The sequence below is a fragment of the Danio rerio genome, chromosome 9 (genome assembly GCF_052040795.2).
Source record: "Danio rerio strain M-AB ecotype USA chromosome 9, GRCz13ab, whole genome shotgun sequence".
Classification (NCBI taxonomy): domain Eukaryota; kingdom Metazoa; phylum Chordata; class Actinopteri; order Cypriniformes; family Danionidae; genus Danio; species Danio rerio.
In genome coordinates this window covers 9,927,189-9,941,450 of record NC_141029.1, presented here as the reverse complement: position 1 = coordinate 9,941,450, position 14,262 = coordinate 9,927,189, and the positions used below count along the sequence as shown (strand labels likewise).

The 14,262-nt window shown below is 35.9% G+C and overlaps 2 protein-coding genes across 3 annotated transcripts in view; one reads left to right on the top strand and one right to left on the bottom strand.

Annotated features, from left to right (window-relative positions):
* The window catches only part of LOC147842272 (uncharacterized), a 543,494-nt gene that overhangs the window by 350,748 nt on the left and 178,484 nt on the right, over positions 1 to 14,262 (top strand). The gene's annotated exons all lie outside the window — the stretch shown is intronic.
* The window catches only part of nr1i2 (nuclear receptor subfamily 1, group I, member 2), a 65,387-nt gene that overhangs the window by 23,930 nt on the left and 27,195 nt on the right, over positions 1 to 14,262 (bottom strand). For both annotated transcript variants that reach the window (XR_015498927.1, NM_001098617.2), the window contains exons 2-5: positions 13,767 to 13,957; positions 6,120 to 6,250; positions 1,121 to 1,290; positions 767 to 1,035 (exon numbers count right to left, since the gene is read on the bottom strand). Coding sequence is in view for 1 of the 2 variants with exons in the window: in NM_001098617.2 (NP_001092087.2) it covers positions 767 to 1,035; positions 1,121 to 1,290; positions 6,120 to 6,250; positions 13,767 to 13,957 (761 nt within the window). In the remaining variant the exon portion in view is untranslated. The remainder of the gene's footprint in view (positions 1 to 766; positions 1,036 to 1,120; positions 1,291 to 6,119; positions 6,251 to 13,766; positions 13,958 to 14,262) is intronic.

Sequence of the window (14,262 nt, the reverse complement as noted above, 5' to 3'; positions counted from 1 at the left end):
GCAGTAGGTGATTTTCCACAATGCTAACAGCTTAGCATAAATCTCTGAATCACAGTCCCTCCCCTGTCGTCTAGAGCCACGCCTCCTTAAACACGAGCACCGCAAAAAAGCTCTCTCTTTTGTGTTAAAAGCGACTAGTGCTTGTCCGGCAGCGTGCAAGCCAAACTGAAATGCTAATTTAGAGTGAATAATCAGAGTAGCATGATAAACAATACAAGGAGAGACAGGAGTATTTACTTGTGTTTTGTTGTTAAACTAATTAAAACCTACATTATCGATGCTGTAAAAGGTCCCTTATGAAACTGAAAATTCAGGTTTCAGGTTTTTAAAAAGTTTTGATTCAGCATGTTTTTACCGATCGGGTGCGTGCTCTCTCTCGTGAATGCACGGCGGTCGCAGTTCAAATCTGCATTTGCTGACAGACAGATTGGGCTACTTATCGGAATTATGAGAGATGTCGGTCCAACTCTATTTAATTGGATGAACATTTTTTAGTTTTATGCCTTACCCAAAATATAAAAATACATATAAATACATTTAGATCATTTACTTTAATCATTACTATTAGACTGTGAAGAGACTTTCAACCAGCACAACAAAAAATGCTTCTAGAGACAATCACCTACTGCACCTTTAACAAGAAGCGGATCAGGCAAAGAAAGTCGTAAAAAAAACGTGTTTTAATTTCACAAACTTTAAGCACTTTTTATTATCCTGGGATAAATGTGATACCTGGTCACTATGAAACAAGAGTGGCAGTATTCACCTGAACATTGTCAGCGTCTTCCCGAAGTTGATGACATTCTTGATCATGTACGTGGTGAGGTCTGTGAAGTGTGGCAGAGAGGTGAAGCTGCCACTTTTAAAGTGCTTCTTCTCTTTGTCAAGGCTCTGGCAGCTGGAGGAAGAGGACGAGAGCGAAGTGGAGTTGAAGACCCACTGCACTGGGTCTTCAGCGATGGGTCTGTGATCGATCCAGCTGCCGTTTGTGACTGGAATGGACTCGGACACAGACTTCTGACCCCGATCTAAAGGCTGCGGACATACAGTAAAGCTCAGAGACTGACTTCACAAAGAAATAATACTGCAGCAGACAAACAAAATGCACTCAATTTGTTACCCGGAACTGACTGAAATGGGCACAAGTCATGTCGAAGGTTTTCTTGTGTGCGTTGAGCAGCTCTTGTATGACAGCTTCCTGTTGAGGAGTGAGAGTTACAGGCTCTTCCTGCATCCTCTTCCTCCTGATCTGCAACCTCCGCTTCTCCACCGCCTCATCCGACATGATCACTGAATTAAAAACAAACTTTGTTATTATGGTGTGTATATACAGTGCATCCGTAAAGTATTCATAGTGCTTCACTTTTCCCACATTTTTAATGTTACACAGTCTTCTTTCACAATGGATTAAATCCATTTATTTCATCAAAATTCTGCACACAATACCTCATAATGACAATGTTAAGGGTTCACGAAACCCTGGAGCACTTTTTAAAAATTTTAACCAAATTGTGTGCGTTGAGCATCAGGTTAGACAATGTTAGCACCTGTTAGCTTTAATTGTGGGAAAAACTGCATAATTTGGAGCTTTTGTCAGCTAATTTCAGTTTCCGGATTTAAATTATTTTTGGGGCGGGATCAATATTGGCGACTTAGCACAGAACTACAAGTGCAGAGATGACACGTCCGTTTCTTATTATTATTCATAGCGGAGTTTTCTTATCCTATGAGAAGAACCGGCTTCTTATTTATTCATGACTGGGCGTGCTTTCCGAAGGCAAGACAGCCCTGCCTGTGCCAAGCTGTAAGATCTTGATTTGCTGATTGGGTGCGACCGCGTTCACGGACCCATGGCACACAGTGTTTAGCTGTTCATGAAGGGTCGTATGTGTTTGTTTCCATAATCCACTGAGTTTGTTGGATGTTTTTCCCTGCGATGCTGTCAGGGCTGATACAGCAAAGCGTAACAAAACAGCGTTGTCTTTTATCAGTAGTTCGTTCACATTTAGACACATTGCCGTGCTGCTGTGTGCGCCTAAATCCTCCAGATTAACAGCAGGGCTAATGGTTAAAATAGACAGGGCAAGAGACCTGCTGCACTGAGTCTGCATTCAGACCTATGATTTAGACCCGGAGATTGAGGGAAAAGTCCTCATTTATTGTGTTTATATGAACACGATTATCTTTATAATGAAATAAGAAATGTAGCAGGATATCAAATTACTGTTTACTTCTTTGCATTTTAACTTTGTAAACTATAAAATCATGCATCTCCTCACAGTTTGTGTTTCATTTTGTGAGCTAACTGACAACAGTTGTTCGCTCCCCTCCTTCTCCTCTGCTCTGCTGCCCACACCCACTCCTGCTCTTTGTTCGCGGAGCTTCACACCCATTATCAAGCATCTTTTGAAAAAAAGGTAGACTTGAACCGAAAGTGTGGGGGGGGGGGTGTCATGGCCCTTTAATGAATTTTCAACAATTTAAAAAATATTTTCTAACATTGTCATTATGAGGAATTGTGTGTAGAATTTTGAGGAAATAAATTAATTTAATCTATTTTGGAATATGGCTATAACATAAAAATAAAATGTGGAAAGAATGAAGCGCTATGAATACTTTCCAGATGCTCTGTAAACTGAAATGTTTGGCTAAATGTTAACTGAAATACTGCAAATAATACAAAACAGTAGGAAAATCTTTCAGCGCAGGCGTTGTATTATGGGAAATTGTCCTGTGTGTTATGACATTTACATAGTATACAGTTGCTATGCAACATCATACATTTCAGCACTATTGTGACAAATTAATGTGACTCATCAGAGTTTAGAGTCAGAAACATGCTCCTTATAATTACTTCAGCCTTTTTAAACATTTTGTGAGGGATTAATAGAAATAGTGATGCAAACATTTAGCTTTCAGAATATTAGTTGCAATAAAAAAAAACAAATATCATTTATTAAAAATACCTTTTACTGCAGTTCTTTAGTGTTCAATATTTTTTTTTCAGAGACTCCTAAAAAAATAAATAAATGCTTATTCCTTTGTTTCTGATTTTTCATTTGATTAATTTGATGTGCTGAATAACCTACAAATGAAACTACATAAACGTATCTGAAACTACATTACTTGACAAAAGTCTAGTCGTCGATCTCAGTTATAAGAGCAACAAATAATAACTAGATTCTTAAAGTTTGAGAACAAACTTTGAGGTTGGCTTGTGAAAGCCTGACGGTAATAGTTGATTTACTTTAAACAGTTTTAAAAAGTATGAAAATATAGATAGATAGATAGATAGATAGATAGATAGATAGATAGATAGATAGGTAGATAGATAGATAGATAGATAGATAGATAGATAGATAGATAGATAGATAGATAGATAGATAGATAGATAGATAGATAGATAGATAGATAGATGATGGAGGGATGGATGGATGGATGGATGCATGGATGGATGGTGTGCTAGTATTAGTCAAACAAGCCAACCCCTGCTTCTCTACGATGTTCTGATACTGAGATATAGCTGCTGTTATATCGTTGCTAGGTTAGTCTGTTTTGTTGCTATGGAGTGGATTGACAGCTTAGACTGATGATGTATCAAAGCTTCTTGCCAGTATGAACAGTTTAAAGCAACACCCATGTCTCTATCACACTGCAGCATGACGATATCAATCTGAACCTCTATAATGGCAGTCTATGGGACCGTTGCTAGGGTGCCATATCTGGTTGTTAGGGGTGTGGCTAGAAAGTTAAAAGCTCATCAGTTATTGGTAGTTTGGTAGTCTGAGTTAAATGAGCCCAGTTAGAAGTCTGTGCGACAGTCTGATGTAGAGTTAAGAGCTCACAAAGTTTGACCCAATGTAAAGTCAATGAGAGTCTTTTGCAGTGGAAGTCTATGGGACAGTTTCTAGGGTCCCAAAGGTGGTTGCTAGGGTGTGGCCAGAAAGTTAAAAGCTCATCCGTTATTGGTAGTTAGATAGTCTGAGTTAAATGAGCCCAGTTAGAAGCCTGTAGGACAGTCTGATGCAGACTTATGAGGTCACAAAGTTTGGTCCAATGTTAAGTCAATGGGATTTTTCAGACGGTCCCGGGACGTTTTTCGGAAAACCAAAAGTCGGATCAGTCGGAAAAGATATAGCAACCCGAGTCAGACCAGTTTGGAGGTCTGGTGTGAGTTTGGTGGTCATAGCTTGAAAGCTCTAGGAGGAGATAGTTTAATTTTTAGTCTCAGAAGAAAAATAGGATAACAATAGTCTGGCTTGCTACACAAGCCAGCCTAATTAATTTATCATTTTGAAAATTGGCAGATGGACTCATCTGTTGAACTGCTCCTAATCATCACAAATACTGCAGAAGACATATTGGAATCTGCATGGACCCAAGATTCTCACAAAAATCAGTCAAGTTTGGTAAAGGAAAAATCATGGTTTGGGGTTACATTCAGTATGGGGGCATGCGAGAGATCTGCAGAGTGGATGACATGCCAACAGCCTGAACTATCAAGACATTTGTGCTGCCCATTACAATACAAACAACTGGAGAGGGCAAATTCTTCAGCAGGATAGCGCTCCTCCTCATACTTAAGCCTCCACTTTAAAGTTCCTTAAAAGCAATGATCAAGGTGCTCCAGGATTGGGCAGCCCAGTCACCAGACATGAACATTATCGATAATATATATAATTTCCTTCACTTATTAAACCCAATAAACAAAATAAACACTTTTATAGTCTCTTTAAAAATAGAAAATAATCTTAAGAAATAGAATACAGTGAAAAGATTCAGATGTCTTTGTTATAGTCATTTAATTTTGAATACATTTATATAGTATAGTGTCCAATATTCAAGTAAAAAAACTGTTTTAAAAGGCATATACATACAGATTTATTAAACAACACTTGTAAATAATTTAAATGTAATAATTGGACTTATTATTGGCTCCATAAGAGACTGCTCCTGAATAATTGAACGAATATGACACTGTACCTGGATGCGTTTCCAACCAATTCCAGTTATACAATTTATTGACAAATACTTGACTTTATAATTGACAGCATAAAGGTGAAGGTGCGTGCTTGTTTTCTTTTCTTTTTTTTTTTCGTATTCTTAAGGTTTCCTAATAATGATGTGATATCCAAGCATATGCTGTCACAGTTTCATATGCAATTGAAAGTTCTGGAGCTAGTTTTACAAAATAGCAACAGTATAGATTATATTATTTTATTATCAATAACTACGCTGCAATGTTCTAAGAAAGTTATTTTATAGTTAAAGAGGAAACCTGTGATTATTTAAAAGTGATTATTGTTAGTTTTTTTTATTTATGTATTTATTTATGTATGTATGTATTTATTTATTTATTTACTTATGTATTTTTAACATTCTGCAGATCTTGTTGCATGGTTGCAAAATTAGAACTTACAAATAACTATGAGTAAATATTATTTTGTGGTTGCAAATAAATAAAATTATTAAATAAATTGAACAATAAAATCAATAAATGAATAAATAAAATAAATGTTTCCCTACAGTATACAGGCATGTGAAAAAATTAGGACACCCTTTGAAAGCCTGAGAGTGAGGGTGTCCTTTATCCTCAGTTAGAATATGCTGTTTTTGTAGAATTACGTTTAGAGAAGATATTGAAAAGACTTTTCTTCAGTTTTAATTGTATTACCCTAACCTTTCTGTATCGTTCAAATAAAGATTAAATTAATTAAAAAACCTTACAAAATACCCAGGCTTCAATAGGGTGTCCTAATTTTTCCACATAGTTTTTCTTGGATCTTAAAAAAATAACCAAACCAAACAAATGGGAACCAAAAATGAACATCGAGGGGATGTTTCATGTGTGTTTGCTGGATTTAAATTAATTTACTGAGGTTAGGCCAATACTGAAGCTATATCTGCAGGTTTATACATAACTAATAATAGCCATTAAATGAACACTTTTATATTAGTATTGCATGTTGGATCTCCTATCTAGCACAAATGTAGCATTAGCGTTCTCTAACAGGATATGACACACTCTTGGCTTACTGCTTTAATCTGAGGTTGTTTCTGAAAATTAAATAGCAAAGGCAGGGTAAGGAACATGAAAAGTAAAGCTCAATTAAACTCACGCTCTCTCTTCATGCCTATTGAGAGGCACTTCTGAAGCCGGCAGGATTGGCACTGTCTTCTGTTGCTCTTGGTGATGACACAGGCGCTCTGAAATGGGCAGCAGAGCTGGGCCGGTCGCTTCATCGCACGTCTGCCCAGACACACACAAACAAACAAATAAACACATGGGGCCCTATCATACACCCGGCGCAATGTGGCGCAAATGTTATTTGCTAGTTTCAGCTTGACGCAAGAGTCGTTTTGCTGTTTTGCACCACGTTGTTTAAATAGCAAATGCATTTGTGCTCATGTGCGACATAGGCGTTCTGGTCTAAAAAGGAAGACGGAAGAGGAAGAGTTGCGCCCCACTTACACACTGTTTAATAGCCTACACACAAGATGTGAAGCAATACGCAAATATCTTTACATATGAAAAATTTAAAATATTAAGGATATATATATACGATATAATAAGAATATATATAGGATATAAATATAAAGGATTAAACTATTACTATTCAGTTCATTCATAACAATTTGCTTTTGTATAATGTTAATATAATTATCAGTATTATTTATAATATCCATTTTTTTTATCAAAAACAAGCTTAGATTTGCCCACCTGCAGGTTTTAGACCATATGGGGCACAGCAAGTGTATTAAGATATAACACTGGTTTTTGAACACTTTGTTATTATTGTTCATTTATTCGTTTGCTGGAAATTAGAACTAAATTTAGAAATAGTTTTAAAAACAAATATTTGCGCTTAAACTAAATTAATTATTTATAGGCTAATTGATGTCTGTGCGTAAAGGTTTCCCTATCCACCAGAGCGAAAGTAGATCATTTATCTCTCATTCTTGCACAGTAGATGTTCTGTTTAACTGTTTTCTGTTAAAAAAAACTGATAACTGTTTGTTTGTGAAATGCTCAGTTTTTCCACTTACACTTTACGTCCTGTAAATGGCGAATGCGCTTATGGCGTGACGCAGCTGGCTCTTAAAGGGAATGGGAGATGAGACTCTGATTGGTTTATTCTCAAAACACACCTATAACTCATTAAGAAAATAAACTCAATCCTTTTAGACCATACGTCACGGCGCAAAGCGGATTTTCCTGTCCTTAAATTAGCAAATATGGATTCTGACATGCCCTGAATGCGTTTGCGCCCTGTGCTTTCTGTTTTGCACATGGACCGTCAAAATAGAGCCCATGGTCATATGAGTCAATCTCACCCTTGCAAGACTGTAGAAGTAAAAGAGCACATATATAGGAGCATGGCTGTCTACCGTCAGACATTTAATTTAATGTGCTTTCAAGAGCAATATTTGTTCTGTGGAATTGATTTTCTGGAACTTCTCTGGATCAGTTCAAGGCTTTTTTTTATAACCAGAAACACAAAGATTGCCGTCTATCTTTTTTTTTTATTGTGCTTGTTTTCTAAACAATTTTCAAAACAATTAATGCCAATAAAGAAAGAAATATATTTCCATGTTGGATTCTAAGTGGACTGCAAAAAAAAAAAAAAAAGCCAAAATACAGACATTGCAGATATGGAAAATTATAATATTCATAAAGTATTGATTACAATCAATTGTACTTATTGAAATGTTGTATTGCTGTGAGTTGAGAACATTAATTATAAAGCAGAAGCAATTTTGCTTAGTCCTCCTTTACATTCAGCCAGTTGCTAAGACAGTCCAGTCTGTTGACATTATCGGGGGACAATGTGGCTCTTTTGTTTCGAATGATGTGAGCTGAGAGTGAGAACAGAGATATGCATTTCGGTGCCTAATTTTGTGGACACTTGTGCTGCAACAAGGACGTAAGAAGCATCAAGCGGTACATCAAAGGCACACACAGGTACGTGTTGTGTCACCAAATCGCGTGCACACAGACAGAAACACACAAACACAACGCACAGGACAGCGCAGCGCAGCCGGAGCGACTCCGTTCAGATCCAACATGCATGATCGCGTCAAATTTGCTTAAACTAAGCGTTCTAAAGTACGGCTGTATTTCAGAAGGATTGTAACACAACAACATAAACCATACGCTTAATAAAAGTTGTGTTTAAGGGGAAAACACGTCAAACTTAATGAAACATTAGAGGGCGCATGCTGAAAGGCAGAGGAATGCGATGTCTTTGTCAGCTCGCGATCTGAGTACATTTACATGGACACCAATACTCTGATTTTAATATGATTAAGATAATATTCTTACCTACCATGTAAGCGGCGGTTTTTCATTACCTTGAAGGACCACCGAGTCACGAAATGCAGAGGTTTTTCTTTCCGTTCGCAATACGATATCAAATTCCATTTAAACAATAGTCGAAAGATTAAAAATTAAACTTATGAAATTAGATGAAACACTGGATGAAACGCTGGAGAGCCTGGTAATGCGACATTTCTTTGCATGTTGAACACACGTCAACCACAACAGGAAATTAAAAAAAACTGCAACTGCATAAATTTTTTTTTAACTTGTTAAATTTTTCAAATTAATTGCATGAGTTAACGCACTAATTTTGACAGCACTAATATTTGTGTGTGTGTGTGTGTCTATATATATATATATATATATATATATATATATGTACACACACACACATACACGTGTATGATATACAGCCATATTGCACTGCTACGAGTGTGATATTGTGTTTATACAACAGTTCGACGACATAATCCTGCATATAAAAAAGAAAATCAGTGTCTAAGAATCCTTTTGTATGAGGAACTACTTTTTTCCACCACTCATTCACATCTGCAGCTGATGTGAGAACAGCAAAAATGATTGCTCATTCACCAACGTCACTTTAGAGCTAGTATTTGAATGATTCCCTTGCGTAATGTCTAAAGTTAAGACAAAACAGCTGATTTTGCTCACATTTTAAGACTATAAGGCTAAATGGCATGAAATACCATCAGTCTACAGAGATTTTCCAGTATTTCTCTTTTGCAATCTTGAAATTACAATAATAACCCAAATAAAGCCAAAGCAAAGCAAACACTAGCACATTACTATGGTATAAATACAGCACCACAACATACAAAAGAGAGATAGGCTTAGAATGTCATCTACTGTACCTGTTTTATAATGATTTGATCAGCTGTAGTTTGAAATGTAAGCTGAAAAAATGCTGTTTTTCTCCCCTAAGGACTTATGCGTCTTTGTCGCCATGTTGTGGCGCAACGTCAGCGTTTTTGCTCTGCTCAGTAGGCCAGGCCAGCCACCAACGAGCTGAATCTCTAAAATTATGAATATTTAAAATAGGCACAATCCTTATAAATAAACTGCATAGTTCCAATCTGAACAACTACATTATTGCCCAAAAAAGACTCAAACACTTCACATTTGAATTTCCTCGTAACTACGTCAGAAAGCAAATATGAGAACAGGACTGCAGGCATATTATTCTCATATTAATCCTGTACACTAGAATAAAATAGAATAGAAAACATATCAAGAGGAATCCCCAAAATAGGCAAGAATATGGGAATGATTAAATGTGCAGTTGAAGTCAGAATTATTAGCCCCCCTTTGAATTTTTATTTTCTATTTTAAATCTTTCCTACATGGTGTTTAAGCAAGCAAGTACATTTTCACAGTATGCCTGATTTATTTATTTTTTTCTGGATAAAGTCTTATTTGTTTTATTTTGTGTTAACAAGCAGTTGGACAGGATACTAAATAAAGAGGCCGACGAGTGTATACTTGCATGTAACTGTAAAAAAATAAATTTTTCCAAGCCACAGTAAACCTTGAGACCGGTTCTGGCCTCATGCCTGTCCACTACCCCTAAACATTTTCACACTTTCAAAATACTTCATTCTTGTGATTCATGAGCTAAAATGTACTGGTATTACTGACATACATTGCTGTCATTATTAACAATTGCTGGTGAAAATCTTTGGTACATTTATTCTAAACCACAATAATGCTAATGTTTTAAATATGGTGATAGTTCCATGGAAAACACACAATTACTGCATGGCTGCATGTGTGCACACACAGTGTGTTGTAATGGGTTTGTCACAAATTCAGCTGTGCCATGTACCCTATAATTACTTTCTCTTTTCAAATGTTCCTTTCAATAATGTGATGCTAATCATAACATTCAAAGACTAAATGACGATTTATAAGCTCTTGTGGACCCTGAAGGTCATGCTTCACATTTCCAGCTCAGTAAGCGAGCCAAGGCTGATTATAAAATGCCTTTGACACAACAAAAATAAAATATCGTTAATGTCAAATTTAATTCTGCATTAGTTTAATTGAATGGCTAATTCACCCAAAAATGTCATTTGCTAATTCCTCAAGTCACCTTTAAAACTTCTTTGACTTGGCAAAAGCAGATATTCATCTTTAGGTGAATTTGTTGCTAAACTTTTACTGATTTCATGGTGTCAGTAAATGGTGTGTATGTAAATGTGTATGTGAATTTATTTTAACAGCCAAATTATATGTTTTCTGTCTGACCCATAGTTTTGCCCATTGTTGAAAAATATGCAGCCAGTAAAGGATGCAGCACCAATAGGAAGTGATGGAGAATGAAAAGGGTACAAACGAAAGATAAAGAATTTCTGAACGACAAGTTCTGTCAACAAGAAAAGACTAATCTGCATTATTGGGAAAAGTTACTTTTAAACGTAGAATATTGAGTTACTCTCCAAAAAAGTAACTAGTTGTGTTACTTTTTATGGTAATGCATCAGTTTGCGTTCCTGTTACTCTTTCTTTCCTGGCTGAGGCTAGAAGGCAGAATTATTTGCCCCCTTTTACATTTTTTTAGTTTTTAAAATATTTCCCATTCACCAACGTAACTTTAGAGCTAGTATTTGAATGATTCTCTTGCGTAATGTCTAAAGTGAAGACAAAACAGCTGATTTTGCTCACATTTTAAGACTATAAGGCTATTTATATTTTAACAGAGCGTGGAATTTTTCTCAGTTTGTCTGATAATATTTTTTCTTCTGGAGAAAGTCTTATTTTTTTTTTTTTCAGCAAGAATAAAATCAGTTATTAATTTTAAAACACCCTTTTAAGGTCAATATTATTAGCCCCTTTAAGCTTATTTTTATACCCGATAGTCCACAGAACAAACAAACTATCATTATACAATAACTTGCCTAATTACCCTAACCTGCCTAGTTAACCTAATTAATCTAGTTAAGCCTTTAAATGTCATATTAAGCTGTACAGAAGTGTCTTGAAAAATATCTAGTCAATTAATATTTATTATCATCATGGCAAAGATAAAATAAATCAGTTATTAGAAATGAGTTAAAAAAAATATTATGTTTAGAAATGTGTTGAAAAAAAATCTTATACTTCAACTAACTATCTTTAATACTTCGTGTGTGTGTGTGTGTGTGTGTGTGTGTGTGTGTGTGTGTGTGTGTGTGTGTGTGTGTGTGTGTGTGTGTGTGTGTGTGTGTGTGTGTGTGTGTGTGTGTGTGTGTGTGTGTGTGTGTGTGTGTGTGTGCCTAATGGCTAAGCATACAGCTGACGCAGAAAATTCTTCTCACCACCAAAGGCTCGTTGTTAACTAATATATGGGGTCTAAATTATTTCTTTCCTGTTCATATAGAGAATGTCACTAAGAATTACTTGTAATGAATCTGGCATCCAAAGATGTCTCAGCTTTTTATTTTTGTCCATTGAAAATGTAGTTTTAACCATCTCTAGTGTCCTATGACAAAAGGTGCTTTGTGAACAATAAGATTGACTATTGATGAAAGAAACAGTTTGTCGTGTTTAAATGCATCATGTTTCATTTAATCACATCTTCTGCGTGTTAGTAGCTAGACAGTGTAAATAAATGTCACAAAGTATTTTTTTCCTCAAAAAAGCTAGAAGCCTTTCCCTCAGAAAAAAAAAAAAAACATTAAATGCCCAAGAGCATTTTACTAAATATTAAGTTACATACATAAAATGATTTTTGTTCTTCATGTTTGCTCACTTGTAGGTATAGTAGTAGGATAACTTTTCATTGAGGGCCAAGATAAAATTGTGAAAACACATTTTTATAGTTTAATTTATGGCCAAAAATAAAATAAAAATTAGCAAAATATATAAAGGGAAAACCCCAGAAAAAACGTGTTTGGTGTTCAGTCTTGTCAAATGCTTTATTATGCTTTGGCCAACAATTTTTATTTCAGTGCACCCCCATAAAACTATGTTCTGTTTCACTATTTTATTGTGCACGAGTGCCTGACGCTGTTGTTATGCAGTATTAAATTCATATGAACTCATGGCAATCATGCAATTAATCGCAACAAATTTAATCAATTGACAGCCCTACACTGTAAGAAATGCTGGGATCCACACAATCAATTTGTTTTGAGACAACATGAGGGAAATAATTAAACTAATTACTTTTCACAAAGTCCATTCAACATAAAACAATTAAATTGTCCTAAAAATACACAAGAATTGTGTTGTCGCAGCTCATTTTAAATAAGGAGTTCGAACAAACAGCAAATGACGTTTTTTGAGCGTAGTAAATATAGAAAACAATTTCAGAAAAACAGCGGATTGGACGTTTTGCTAAGGGCCGATCCCAATTCCACCCCTTAGCCCTTTCCTTTACCCCTACGCCTTGTTTTGCGCGTTCACGTCAAGGGGTAGGGGTGTCCCAATTCTCTTTAGCTTGAAGGCATAGAGCCAAGGGGAAGAGGTGAATAGCCCTTCGAATAAAGATTTTTCAGGACCACACTCAAAACCAAGGGGTAAGAAAATTTCCCAGAATACACCAGCCACAACGGCAGTATTGCTAAACCTGGAAGCAGATCCACAAATTAGTATTTTTTATTTTTATTTTTTGTCATTATTACAAATTTTTACAACAAACAAGCACATGTTTTATTATATTCATAAACGCGTTCATGTTTTACCATCATGCATTAATAAAAAAACACTAAAATCAAAACCGCTAAATTTTGCGATCTATAATCCATAATAATAACTTCTGTACAGCAGTCCCACCGCATTCTGACACTCAATGACACTCAAATACCCTGTCAGAAAAGTCTAGTGGCTGGGAATGTGCTTTTTACAGTGTCTGCTATAATGTTAATGTTGTTTTGGTGTGTTTACAAAGAGGAATATGGCCACTGTGTAAATGCGCAGTATAGTTAGAGCTTATTGCCACATTAGATCGCTATGATAACATGATAAATGCCTTCAGGGATTTATTGAAGATAAAAACCAAAAAATAACGCAACTGGATTAACTACAGCAGTCACGATCGTCTGATCTCATATGAATCATAGAGATTGCGATGATATATGATAACGTGTGAAGGTGCTGTAATGGTGTTCCAATTCTTAGGGGTAAATTTTGAAGCCCTACCCCATCACACTTGGTTTTAAGGGCCAAGGGGAAAGAGTAGGGGTACAAAAATAGAATTGGGATTGGGTCTAAATATTAAGAAGATATTTAGACCCAATCCCAATTCTATTTTTGTACCCCTACAAAGAAGAAATAGACATTCAGTCAAATATGTTTTTAAAGCTTAATAGACATTTTCAACATTCTATATTTAATGTAATTTATTACCACACTAGCAACTTCTTAATGAAAATGTGAGATTTTATTAGTACGGGCTTGGAAAGGCATCGTGGCCAATTTCTCCTTTCATGAGGTGTAGGCTGACTCACCTGAAAAAGCCTTTGCAGCCCTCACAGGTCATGGCATTAAAGTGATAGCCAGTAGATTTGTCGCCGCATACTTGGCAAATTTTAGGTTCGTCATCCTCCTCTGTTTCCTCCTCAGACCCATCACCGTGTCCCGAATCGTCCAGGGGAGAAAGCTCCTCCATTTCTTTACTCATCCTGAGCTGAAGTAAGCACTGCAACACAAGGAACAGGTCACTATCAATCAATGAACTAAATGTAATATTCCAACATTGCAAAATGTATTTAAAGAAACACTGATACCAAAATCTGTTGAACAGTCACACTTTAGCGGCATATAGTACACTAGGGCTGCACGATATCAGAACAATCTGACATTGAGATATTTTTATGCTCTGTTATAAATAAAGTCAAAATCATTAGCGCTAATAAATTATTAGCTTTCATATATTTTCCCCCAATTTCTGTTTAATGAAAAGAAGTTTTTTTTCAACACATTTCTAAACATAATAGGTTTAAT